Source organism: Oncorhynchus kisutch, linkage group LG7 (assembly GCF_002021735.2).
Source record: "Oncorhynchus kisutch isolate 150728-3 linkage group LG7, Okis_V2, whole genome shotgun sequence".
Classification (NCBI taxonomy): domain Eukaryota; kingdom Metazoa; phylum Chordata; class Actinopteri; order Salmoniformes; family Salmonidae; genus Oncorhynchus; species Oncorhynchus kisutch.
In genome coordinates this window covers 17,355,666-17,369,247 of record NC_034180.2, presented here as the reverse complement: position 1 = coordinate 17,369,247, position 13,582 = coordinate 17,355,666, and the positions used below count along the sequence as shown (strand labels likewise).

General features: G+C 39.8%; 1 protein-coding gene and 1 non-coding gene across 2 annotated transcripts in view; both read left to right on the top strand.

Annotated features, from left to right (window-relative positions):
- Window positions 1-6,396, top strand: part of LOC109894797 (afadin-like) — a 33,858-nt gene extending 27,462 nt beyond the window's left edge. The window contains exons 20-25 of the mRNA XM_031828235.1: window positions 2,766-2,851; window positions 3,014-3,151; window positions 3,821-3,952; window positions 4,109-4,222; window positions 4,468-4,721; window positions 4,938-6,396. Of these exons, the coding sequence (XP_031684095.1) occupies window positions 2,766-2,851; window positions 3,014-3,151; window positions 3,821-3,952; window positions 4,109-4,222; window positions 4,468-4,721; window positions 4,938-5,055 (842 nt within the window). The 3' untranslated portion in view covers window positions 5,056-6,396. The remainder of the gene's footprint in view (window positions 1-2,765; window positions 2,852-3,013; window positions 3,152-3,820; window positions 3,953-4,108; window positions 4,223-4,467; window positions 4,722-4,937) is intronic.
- Window positions 6,397-10,399: 4,003 nt separating this feature from the next.
- Window positions 10,400-10,482, top strand: trnal-cag (transfer RNA leucine (anticodon CAG)). Its single transcript has one exon. It is a non-coding gene; the product is annotated as a tRNA-Leu (tRNA).
- Window positions 10,483-13,582: the final 3,100 nt, after the last annotated feature.

Sequence of the window (13,582 nt, the reverse complement as noted above, 5' to 3'; positions counted from 1 at the left end):
CATGCTTCAGAAAAATGCATCCTTCCTCCCTTGTTTCCTGGAGGTAAGCACATATCTATAGGTGGATAGGTTCAAGCAAAGTTCACCAATCCAACCAATTCAGATATGTGATTACTTTGAGGAAAGTAAGAAGGGAGGAAGCATTTCTGAAGAATTCAAACAGGGTCAGGGTCTTGTTTGAATACTTTTCGGCTCAAGGTTAAAATACTTCTAAGATGCACTCTTCCTCCATCCCTTCCACTCAGTCAAATAATCACTAATCTGGCTAGATTCGAAATGTGAAAATAAGGGTTCCACCACACCGCTTCCACCAATCCACTTCATTACTTCAAGGAATGGAGAAGGAAAGGATGCTTCTTGAAATTATTCAAACAGGGCACTTATTTGCATCCTTTCTTCCTTCCATCCTTGAGTTAATTACTGATCTTTAAAGACTAGATAGGTGCAGGCAAGGGTTCCATCCCACAGCTTTCAACTTTCCTGTCATGTCTGATCAGTGATCCCAAAGCCACTCCTGCGTTGTCTTGGCTGTGTGCAAAGGGTGGTTGTCCTGTTGGAAGGTGAACCTTTGCCCCAGTCTGAGTGCGCTGGAGCAGGTTTTCATCAAGGATCTCTCTGTACTTTGCTCCGTCCATCTTTCCTTCAATCCTAGTTTCCCAGTCCCTTCCGCTGAAAAACATCCCCACAACATGATGCTGCCACCATGCTTCACCATAGGTATGGTACGAGGTTTCCTCCAGACGTGACACTTGGCCTTCAGGTCAAAGAGGTCAATCTTGGTTTCATCAGACCAAACAATCTTGTAGGTACCTTTTGGCAAACTCCAAGCGGGCTGTCGTGCCTTTTACTGAGGAGTGGCCTCCGTCTGGCCACTCTACCATAAAGGAAGGTTCTGGAAGGTTTTCCCATCTCCACAGAGGAACTCTAGAGCTCTGTCAGAGTGACCATTGGGTTCTTGGGCACCTCCCTGACCAAGCCATTTGCCCCCGATTGCTCTAGGAAGACTCTTGGTGGTTCCAAACTTTTAAGAATGATGGAGGCCACTGTGTCCTTGGGGACCTTCAATGCTGCAGACGTTTTTTTGGTACCCTTCCACAAATCTGTGCCTCAGGAGCTCTACGGACAATTCCGTCGACCTCTTGGCTTGGTTTTTGGCTCTGACATGCTGTGGACCTTTATATAGACAGGTGTGTGCATTTCCAAATCATGTCCAATCAATTGAATTTACCACAGGTGGACTCTAATCAAGTTGTAGAAACATCTCAAGGATGATCAATGGAAACAGGATGCACCTGAGCTCAATTTCGAGTCTCATAGCAAAGGGTCTGAATACTTATGTAAATAAGGTATTTCTGTTGTTTATTTTTAATAATTTAGCAAACATTTCTAAAAGCCTGTTTTCGCATTGTCATTATGGGGTATTGATGAGATTTTTTATTTATTTATTTTATATTTATTTATTAAATTTTATTTATTTATTTATTTATTTAATTTTTGATTATTAATTTTTGATTAAGGCTGTAATGTAACAAAATATGGAAAAAGTCAAGGGGTCTGAATTCTTTCCGAATGCACTGTACCTAATTTGTGTTTGTGTTTGGCTTACTTTTCACAATGGATTTTTGTTTTGTTTGTATGATATGCCTTTCTGATTATATATTTTTTCCTGTAATATAAAACAGCACGGACACAAACAACGCAAGAATTATAAAATAAAAAAACAGGTACCAATAAAATATGAAATGTATAATAATAATTTTCTAAAATGTTTTCTCTCTTGCTTCAGGAAATGTGGTTTGATTATGTTGCCCTTGTGCTTTTAATGTGGCATTCTATTTTGAATATTCACAAACACATTAAGTTAACTTTTTGCCCACAATGCAATGTGTTTACGATAATCTACTGTATTCAGTTCATACAGTGTGTTACTGTTGAGTAAAAAAGTAATTTACTGTGACAATTACAGGATTTTTTTTTTTACAGTGTACTGTAGAATACTATAGTAAATACTACAGTATTATCAGCAAAAAAAACACTGTGGTAAATACTGCAGTAATGTCTACAAAAACACTACAGTCCACAAAACACAACAGTTTTTTTTAACTACAGTAAATGCTAAAGTATTTAATTTACATATACCCTGCCCATCTCCCTCCCTCATATTCCAATTTGTGCCATCCATAAGTGAGAAACCTACATGGCAAGTATAGATCATATAATTTGTTTGCTAAAGGTTATAGAAAATAGTAGAACCTCTGGACTTTCTGTTCAGAACCCAGTCCTAATGGGAAATGCTATTTTAGTATTTCTCCAGTAGGTTTCCTTAAGGAAAAAGATTCCACTTCTATGTCAAAGATAATAAAACAAAAACAGTATAGTAAATATTACAGTAATGTCGGCAAAAACACTACGGTAAATACTACAATATACTACAGTCTGCAAAAACACTACGGTAAATACTACAATATACTACAGTCTGCAAAAACACTACGGTAAATACTACAATATACTACAGTCTGCAAAAACACTAAATTAATTACTATAGTATATAGTTTATACTATAGTTAACTGTAAATACTATAGTATTCTACAGTACATACTACAGTGTTCACTGCAGTGCTTTGTGCAGACTTTAAGAGTGTATATATAGTATGTATACCATAATACGCTATAGTATTTTTTCATGTGGGAGTAGTGTGAAAAGCCCCTTTTAGAGATGTTTCGTGGCAGTTCTGTCATTTTCTTTCTTTCCTCGCTTGTTCTAGGCCCAGAAGGAGAACCAGTTGATCCAGCCATCCCAACAGACAGTAAAATCACTGCAGTCTCCACCAGCAACCTTCTGTGCTCTGATGTAAGTCATTTAATAATAATACATGGGTTTTATATAGCGCTTTCAAGGACCCAAAGATGCTTAAACAGTGGGTCAATACTTGTAATCCGTGGCTTAGTGGGTTTGTCTACATTGAATCTGTAATGGTATAAAAACACAATCACCTTAATGTTCTCCCATCAGATGTACCAAAGGGAATACCTGACTCTACCAGCCCCTAGGTCTCAGGACAAGAAGACAGTAGCCTTTGAACTCCCACCTCAGGAGCCCAAAGTCTCGTTTAATCTAGATGGACAGATCTCCAACAAGAGGACCTTGATGGTATGAGTAGCTACATCTTATCCTTTATAAAGCAGTACGTCCCCCAATATCTTAAACCAACTATTTCAAGTATGGACCATTTCATATATGCAATTGTTACACTTACACTTAATCAACTTAAATGCCAAATGAAAAATAATTGAATATTTCCTTCCATAGCGGCAGGCCCTTTCACAGGAGAATTTGTGCATGGAGAATGATCGCCCCCTAGTGGACAATATACATAATGCATGGAACCAGAACCAGCAGGAAAGCTACTACACCTCTTTTCCTATGAAGCCTAGCATCTCTACCCACGACATACATTACAACCATACTGTCAGCCTCTCCACTAAGACCCAACCGAGCCGCCACAACACACGGTATGGCTACTGGAGAACTCCTACGTCACACGACCCTTCGTCTGCCATCCAGCCAATACACATAGACATCCCTGCTACACGGCTTTCCAACACCCAGCCGCGCAGTCCAATGACTACCTTCCAACAAACTCCCACTCTACTGCCCGTGAAGATTAACCAAAACCCTGAGGGTAAAGGCCAGGGACAAGCCCTCCTCAGCAATCAAAAACAGGGGTCTCAACTGCCAGCCCAGCATCGCCAAGCTACATGTCCTCCTCCATCCTCTGTGTCCATGAGGCAACCTCAGCCCTCACTCTCATCCTCACAGAAGATCCAACAACAACAAGCCTTGAGGAGGGTGCAAACAGTGACGTCCCAACTGTTCCCAACCCAGTCAAAAGACACATCCCTCCAGAGACCTCCAGCTAAACCACAACCAGGGACCACCACAGGACATCAGGTACTGTACATTCTTTTTTTTGTAATCAAAATCCAACTGTCTTAATACACACGACAGTGAAAACTCAAATGCATGTATGAATAAGGAATATACAAATAAATACACAAATACACTTCCAGTATAAAATACACAATTAATGCCGAATGTCGAAATCAGGACCAATACTTCAGCATGAATAAAGAGCCACCATCAGAAGGCAACAAAAGTCTGTCTCCAGACCCATGGAAGAGGGATGCATGGGAGAAGCAGCAGAAGCAGCAGAGACTACAGGTAACATAATAATAATTAACATCTTTATTTGAAGTGTGTCTACTATATTATACTCTACAGTGTTGTGTTGTATTGTATTGATTTAGTGTATTTTGTGTTTTTGATGTGTTGCTGACCTCACAAGATGAACTTCCATGCAAATAGAGAATAACGTAACGTATTGTCCATCAAAATCCAAATTTGCTTGTTGCTGGCTGTTCTTACATGGAAATGTGTCTTTTTTTGCCGTCTGTTCCTTGATCTAGGTGGTCGACCTGTTGGAACAGGAGATCCAGGATCTGCAGGCTAAAGCCCAGCTCACACCAGAGGAGACCAACAGGCTTCGTAGGCTCAACCTGGAGTGGCAATTTCAACAGAGACTGCAGGAGTTCCAACAGAATGGAAATTATGATGATGATGAGGATGATGACGAAGAAGAAGATAGAGACACGTCAACAGGAGAACATTTTCAAGAGTCGAATGAACTCAACGTAAACTTTGATGAGAAGTGCTCGAAGGAGTAAGTTTCAACTTCATTTGAATGTACATTTGTATCCCACAAAAACAGTTTTTTTCCCCAACAATGTCCCTGGCTAAACCAAAAGTTAAATTACATAATTTGTTCTGAAAGTAATGCATCATGATGTATAACAGACCATGATATACAGTATAGTTAACCTATAGGTATTGATCTTCTCAATTAAATCCATATGTGTGGGTTATTGATTGGTTGCAGAGGCCAGGAAGAGAACAACTTCAAAGGTGACGCAACACCTGAGAATCTCACATTTAAGGAGCGCCAACGTCTCTTCTCCCTCGGATCAAACACCTCCATCAAAGTCAAAGCCTTGTAAGATGAGGATCCTGAGAAGATGGCCTCAACATTCGGTCAAGGCTCATCGATCAAGGCTCAACCTTTTTATAAGCTACAGTAGAAACCAATCAGAAGATATTAGAATTAATATTATAATCTATATTCTGTGGAAAAATGTGGACTGTCTTTGTGATTTCTCGGCATATTTACTTCTCTTTTCTCCTAATTGATCTTTACATTTAGACTGTCGAAGCCTCAGCCTTTACCACGAGTATGTCCTCCCAAATTGAGGTGCCACCAACCTCCTATGCCTCCTTTACAACTCAGGACATCCTACTTGTATGAATAGTTCACTATGTTTAGGGGTGACTCCACAATAGTCCACGTGTACAGTAATCTGAGCCCTTCTGATCTCATCGGTGCCTGAGATTTTCCTGGTCTTTGCCAGCATGGTTCCTGTCCTGCCATGGCCATGAATACAGTAGACAGCTACCCCCTACAGCAGAGAGAAGTACATATGGTTGAGTACATAAGTAAACATACAGAAGGCTATGCGTTTATACACATCATTGTTTGAGAATAATTAGCCTGTGTTCACTGTCCAGACCTGTCACATTGAAATCAGTGGTTAATGTTCATTTAGCTTCATGTGTCAGAAATAAGAACCTCTTTGATGTATTGACTGAATAATGGGTTACTGAATACTTTTTAACTGAATCCTTATATAGCCTTTTGCATTTATTCCTCCACAATGGACGTAAACCTCAGAATCTTCTCTGGAGTTGGTGAGGTTTAGGAGCTTTTCTCACACAAGCACACCAGGTGTCGTATGCAATTGTCCAGTAGGTACAGGTAATAGGAAGTCATTTGAGGGAGTGCCAATCTGGCCAATTTGATAGGTTCGACCCAGGAAAAATTGGGGGGTGGACTACAGTCAATCTGAAAATAGTGTGAAATGTAGATGTTGTTATATATTCACAGCTACAGTGCCTTCAGAAAGTTTTCACACCCCTTGACTTTTTACAAATGTTGTTGTGTTAGAGCCTGAATTTAAAATGGATTAAATTGGGATTTTGTGTCACTGGCCTACCAGAATACCCTATAATGTCAAAGGAATTAATTTATTCGAAATGTTCACAAAATCATTCAAAGTGAAACGTGGAAATGTCTTAAGTCAATAAGTATTCAACCCCTTTGTTATGGCAATCCTAAATAAGTTCAGGAGTAAACATCTGCTTACCAAGTAACATAAGTCACTCTGTGTGCAATAATTGTCACGGCTGATTTGTAGCAGGGATCGGATCAAAATGCAGCTGGTAAGTGTCCATAGTTGTTTTTAATGAAATAAACCGAAACACAACAAAACAATAAACAAACCGTGAATAACCGAAACAGTACCGTGTGGTGCAACAAACACAGACACGGAAACAATCACCCACAAAGTACCCACAGAATATGGCTGCCTAAATATGGTTCCCAATCAGAGACAACGATAGACAGCTGTCTCTAATTGAGAACCAATCTAGGCAACCATAGACATACAATATACCTAGAAAGGAAACAGCCCCATAAGCATACAAAACCCCTAGACAAGACTAAAAACACATACATCACCCACGTCACACCCTGACCGGTAGGGATGTCCTTGTCTCATCGCGCACCAGCGACTCCTGTGGCGGGCCGGGCGCAGTGCGCGCTAACCAAGGTTGCCAGGTGCACGGTGTTTCCTCCGACACGTTTGGTGCGGCTGGCTTCCGGGTTGGATGCGCGCTGTGTTAAGAAGCAGTGCGGCTTGGTTGGGTTGTGTATCGGAGGCCGCATGACTTTCAACCTTCGTCTCTCCCGAGCCCGTACGGGAGTTGTAGCGATGAGACAAGATAGTAGCTACTGAAACAATTGGATACCACGAAATTGGGGAGAAAACGGGGTAAAAATAATAAAAAACTAAAATCTTAAAAAGTAAGACAATAAAATAATAATAACAAGGCTATTTACAGGGGATACCGGTACCTAGTCAATGTGCATGGCTACTGGTTAATCGAGGTAATATGTACATCTAGGTAGGGGTAAAGTGACTATACATACTGTAGATAATAAACAGTGAGTAGTAACAGTATAAAAACGGGGAGGGGTCAATGCAAATAGTCCCGGTAGCCATTTGATGAATTCTTCAGCAGTCTTATGGCTTGGGGGGTAGAAGCTGTTAAGGAGCCTTTGGGACCTAGACTTGGCACTCTGGTACCGCTTGCCATGTTTGGACCTTCCTCTGACACGCCTAGTATAGAGGACCTGGGTGGCAGGAAGCTGGGCCCCAGTGATGTACTGGGTTGTACGCACTACCCTTGTAGTGCCTTACAGTCGGATGCCGAGCAGTTGCCATACCAGGCGGTGATGAAACTGGTCAGGATGCTCTCGATGGTGCAGCTATATAACTTTTTTGGGGTAATTATCTTTTTATAAAAAATGTTATTTTCTTTTGACAGAGGTTACATAGACAACCCAACAAAGTGCACCACATATAGACTAGGTACAATAAAAGGAATAAGGATGCAGCAAAACATTATTCAAAAATATATTTTCAAATAAAAATATATATACAGACATCACAATTATAACATGGGGCAGTTATGTGAGGTTTTCTACATAGGACCACAATTGAGACCAGATTTTCCTAAATGTATCAGACTGGTGTCAAAGAGAAGTTTCTCTAGGGGTAGAATAGCAGAGGCTTGAGAAAGCCCCATTCTCGCAGTAGGTGCTTCAAGTTGTGGACCATTATAACAATAAGCATTTTTTTGGGCTAAGTAAACAAGGGTATTGAACAGACGTTCAGAGTCAGGGTCAAACACAACAATACAATCCAAGTAGAGCAAATATAAATTCAGTGAAAAAGCTAATGATCTACCTAAGATCTTCTGCATGTGTAAATGAATATAATTCCAATAAGACTGGATTCTGCTACAGTACCAAAAAACGTGCACGAAGGTGCCAGTATCCTGTTTACATTTGAAACATAAATGTGATGCATTGGAAAACGATCTGTATTAAGGGAAATTGGTGACCAGAGTGATATATGGTCTGGAATTACCGCCTTGCATCTTGCCAAGCTAAGAGTATTTTATGTACTGTCAAATTGTCAGATAAGGCCTGGATCTTTTCAAAGCTATTAATAAATGGTAAGGAAGCTAATGCTCTTGGATGACATGCTATCGATTCCATCCCAACCCAAAGTGAGTGGCATCTGTCGAGGAACCAACTAATCATGTGCTTGATCTGAGCAGACCATTAATATAGTTGCAGATTTGGCAAAGAGTCCCCTCCATCCTTAGGCTTAATTAGTTTGGTCAATTTGGTTCTAGGTTTCTTATTGTTCCAGATACAGTGCCTTGCGAAAGTATTCGGCCCCCTTGAACTTTGTGACCTTTTGCCACATTTCAGGCTTCAAACATAAAGATATAAAACTGTATTTTTTTGTGAAGAATCAACAACAAGTGGGACACAATCATGAAGTGGAACGACATTTATTGGATATTTCAAACTTTTTTAACAAATAAACAAACCAAAAAAATTGGGAGTGCTGAAAAATTGGGCGTGCAAAATTATTCAGCCCCCTTAAGTTAATACTTTGTAGCGCCACCTTTTGCTGTGATTACAGCTGTAAGTCGCTTGGGGTATGTCTCTATCAGTTTTGCACATCGAGATCGTAATAGTTTGCAAGCTCTGCAACAAAAATCAGTGTCAGAGCCGGTGTAGTAGGATTTGATCTTAGTCCTTTGTTGACGCTTTGCCTGTTTGATGGTTTATCTGAAGGCATAGCGGGATTTCTTATAAGCGTCCACATTAGTGTCCCACTCCTTGAAAGCGGCTGCTCTAGCCTTTAGCTCGGTGCAGATGTTGCCTGTAATCCATGGCTTCTGGTTGGGATATGTATGTACGGTCACTTTTGGGACGACATCCTCAATGTATTTATTGATGAAGCCAGTGACTGAGGTGGTATACTCCTCAATGCCATTGGAAGAATCCCGGGAACATATTCCAGTCTGCGCTAGGAAAACAGTCCTTTAGCTTGGCATCCCCGTCATCTGACCACTTCCGTATTGAGCGAGTCACTGGTGCTTCGTGTTTTAGTTGTGGTGGCAAGCATGAAGTTCCCTGTTATGGTGAAGAAGACCGAGGTGGCAGGAGTGAGGTCTGTCCAGCATGTCTCCTATCCAGGGGCGATGAGAAGAGTGGAAGTAGGGAGTAACGTTGAAGATAACATTGTAGGTGGATTAGAGAGACCAGTAAATGTTACTCACCAACAATATTCTGACACGTTGCATGTTAAAAAGGTGGACTGTATCGTTTATGCATTGCACACCGCAAACAAAGAGGAAATCTGAGAAAAAAGGCATTGTTTTGAGTGCGGCTGGATGTTTTTTGGGACTCGGGGATTTTACAGTAGAGGCATTACAAGGAATCCTGTCGACAAATGTCTTCACAGGCACCTGAGCCAGTGTCGGGATGTGATTTGGACTATGACTGAAGGAGTGGGATGGGTTTTTAAATGTATTTTATTCTTGTATTGCTTATGATGTTTTTCTTCTTCTCCCTTTTCCGCAACCCATACAGTAGGTGGCAGCATGCACCTTTAACTTTTGTCTGCTGATCGCCATAATTACCAGAGAAGAAGAAGTGACCAACAACATGACTGAAAAACAGGAACCAACTGCCGGAATTATGTATACAGTGGATATGTACAAATTAATGTGATATTATGGTCTCTTTCAGCGTTTCACTCTCTCAATTGATTGTAGGCTACAATGTACACACATGTCATTTCAGTTCGTGTGTGTCTGGTATGGGAGTTGGAGACATGTTTATTTCGACATTATAAAGAAACACTTTTATAAACAATGCCAACTCAGCCACATTGGTCTGAGTCTTGCTGTTGAAAAACCCATTTTAGTGTCCGACTTTCGGCTGTTGCAGATGCGCCTCCCCCGTCCTTCCTCTAACGTTACAGTAGGTAGCTTTAGCCTTACAACTCAAACGAGCCCCTTAGCTACGCCACAGCCACGTATAGAACAATGAGCTAGGTAGTTATAAACAAACAATGTGTTAATTATAAAATCTTTGCCACAGCTGCTGGAGCTTCCTCCCGTTTTCTTTTGCACGTTGCCAACAGTCATCGGTTTTAAATTTGTCCGTTGCGGCAGAGAGATTGGGGTAAAGAGAAAAAGCGTTAGCACCTGGTGTGATACAAATCTAGCAGTTTCGAAATCATGCAAGTTTAATGAAACAAAACCATATAATGTTCGCATTACATAAACTTTCTTGTTTTGTTTTGTTTTGTTTTGTTTTTTAAATCTTTAAATATGAAGATGTACAATTCAATAGCATGTGTCAGGATGGCCGAGCGGTCTAAGGCGCTGCGTTCAGGTCGCAGTCTCCCCTGGAGGCGTGGGTTCGAATCCCACTTCTGACAGTATTTTTGTTTGTGACTGAATCAGTTTCAGATAAGAAATGCAACTATGTTTATAACCTTGGCTACAAGTAAGTTATTTTAAATGTGCATTTAATGCAATACTAAATAATTTGGTATAAAATTATGTTGGAACTGTTATCCATGTGAGGGCACTAAAGTGCAACAAATGGTAACTTTTCACATTTTAGGGGTGAAATTGGCCTAGGTACAGATCTAGGATCAACTTTCCCTCCCCCTAATCCTAATTTTAACCATCAATGGGGGACATGCAAAACTGATCTAGAGGCAACTTCATCCTACTACTGCTTTAAGATGCATCTATCCATTTCAATGTATTGCTATTGCTCTTCACTTATGCTTAGTCTACATAGACTACACAGTCTACATAGACTAGGCCTACTGAGTCGTTTTTATGGTTGAATAACTCAAGATAGAAAATGTACCTGACATTTGTAGAGACTCTTTTCACTGCACTTCGATAAAAAGTGATTTTCGTTGCAGGTTAGGAGAGCATTTTCACGAACCCTAACCATTTCCCTAACCTGAACCTCAGTCTCCTGACCTGCTACACTACTTCTCCGAACCTTATGCGTAAGTTCTCCGAACCTGTTACGAAAAAGTAACTTTGGTATCAAAGTGCTGTGAAAAGAGTTTCCCTACATTTGTCTTGTCTCCTGCACAATTAGTGAAAAAATATAATTGGTCTGCCTGTCTGAACACAGCCTAAACAGAGCCTTCGGGGACTACTAGTGTAACAGGGTAGAGGTGCATTTTCCAGTCACACCTTATTAGAGTAACTACAGTAGTAAATGTGTATGATTTGCTATTGGTCAGTTTGAATGAATTGTTTGTGTGCTCTGATTTGTTGCTGGTGTGACTCTGGAGAATGCACATCTATTCTTTCACACAATAGTTATAACATCCACAATAACATCTGCTAAATATGTGTATGTGACCAATACATTTTGATTGGATTTGATTCGTTACACTGGTTGAACCAGACAAATGTGAACGATTGTGTTAGAATTCACGGACAGCAAATCTCCACTCCACAACGATCATCATTCTCCTTTTCTACCTTTCTCAGTTTGAGTATTTTGTAACACACAACAGGTTTCTGCAATACTGCAGTGAATCAAAAAAAAAAAGAATCACTTCTTATGTGCAACTTCATTCATTTATTTAGGCATATGGACAATTGGCAAGATTATAAATCTGAATGTACCCCATAATATGTGTCAGCCTACCTTTTGTTTTGTGATGAAGGGAACAGTTATTCAACCAAAACTATGGTTCAGCAATTATTAATAATCTATTATAGATTCTGCACAGTCTGGGATTATCTACTGGATTCCTCCTTTCAACTCGAAAGGGTGATTGATACATTTGATATGGTTTTATGAATAACCCTCACGATCTTGGGGCATGTGAATGGAAATGGTCATCGCTGTCTAATACTTCAACTAGTAGCTTCATGTTCAAAGTGCTGTACATATCCCACCACCCAAAACACTAACCCTGACCCAAACCCCCAAAATACTAAACTTAAGGGACATTTCTGACCAGCATCCCATTAACTGCCCAACTAGTCAAAACCTAAAACTGACCCTATTTTAAACTCAAAAATGTAATCTAACCCTAACTTTACCACTAAGCCTAACATTAGGGGTAAACCTTAATCTAATGTTAACCAATTGTGAAATTCATCATCGGCTTGCAGCTCACTTACGTCACTTTAGTTTTTCCCATGACAGAGATGTCTTTATGGAGTCCATGTTGAATCATTATTATCATTTTAATACAGTTGGCACTACCAGACAGAGGCTGCCTTGTTCATACAATCTCTACATTAAAACAAAAGAAAAAATTGTTGTTTGATAATTTCATGCAATTATTAATGATATCAACACAAACATTCAGAACGCACAGCACAACACAGTTTACTTGCTAGCATTTTTATACAAATAGTAAAAAGAGAGCTTGTATCTGAAGGAAACCAATACCGTATCACATTGCCAGATATATGTTTAGATACTGAAGAAAAAACTATTCTCATAGGTTTAAAGAAACATGTCTGTAAAGAATATCACTGAATTGAATGTTCAAACTTTCCATTAAAAAGCTTTCACCAACTCAGATGTAAAAAAAGAAAAGTTTAAACAGCCGTTTCAGTAATCACATACAGTACCAGTCAAAAGTTTGAACACACATACTCATTCTAGTTTCTCTTTATTTTTTACTATTTTCTACATTGTAAAATAATAGTGAAGACATCTAAACTATGAAATAACACATATGGAATCATGTAGTAACCCCAAAAAGTGTTAAATCAAAATAGATTTAAATAGATTAACCCATAAAAGGGTTAAACAAATCTAAATATATTTTATATTTGAGATTCTTCAAAGTAGCCACACTTTGCCTTGATGACAGCTTTGCACACTCTTGGCATTCTCTCAACCAACATCATGAGGTAGTCACCTGGAATGCATTTCAATTGGCAGGTGTGCCTTGTTAAAAGTTAATTTGTGGAATTTCTTTCCTTCTTAAAGAGTTTGAGCCAATCAGTTGGGTTTATAACAAGGTAGGGGGGTAGCCCTATTTGGTAAATGACCAAGTCCATATTATGGCAAGAACAGCACAAATAAGCAAAAAGAAATGACAGTCCATCATTACTTTAAGACATGAAGGTCAGTCAATCCGGGACATTTTAAGAACTTTGAAAGTTTCTTCAAGTGCAGTTGCAAAAACCATCAAGCGCTATGATGAAACTGGCTCTCATGAGGACCGCCACAGGAAAGGAAGACCCAGAGTTACCTCTGCTGCAGAGGATAAGTTCATTAGAGTTACCAGCCTCAGAAATTGGAGCCCTAATACATGCTTCACAGAGTTTAAGTAACAGACACATCTCAACATCAACTGTTCAGAGGAGACTACGTGAATCAGGCCTTCATGGTCGAATTGCTGCAAAGAAATCACTACTAAAGAACACCAATAAGAAGAAGAGACTTGCTTTGGGGAAGGAAAAGCAGCTCAGCATATTTGGGAACTCCTTCAAGACTGTTTGAAAAGTATTCCAGGTGAAGCTGGTTGAGAGAAT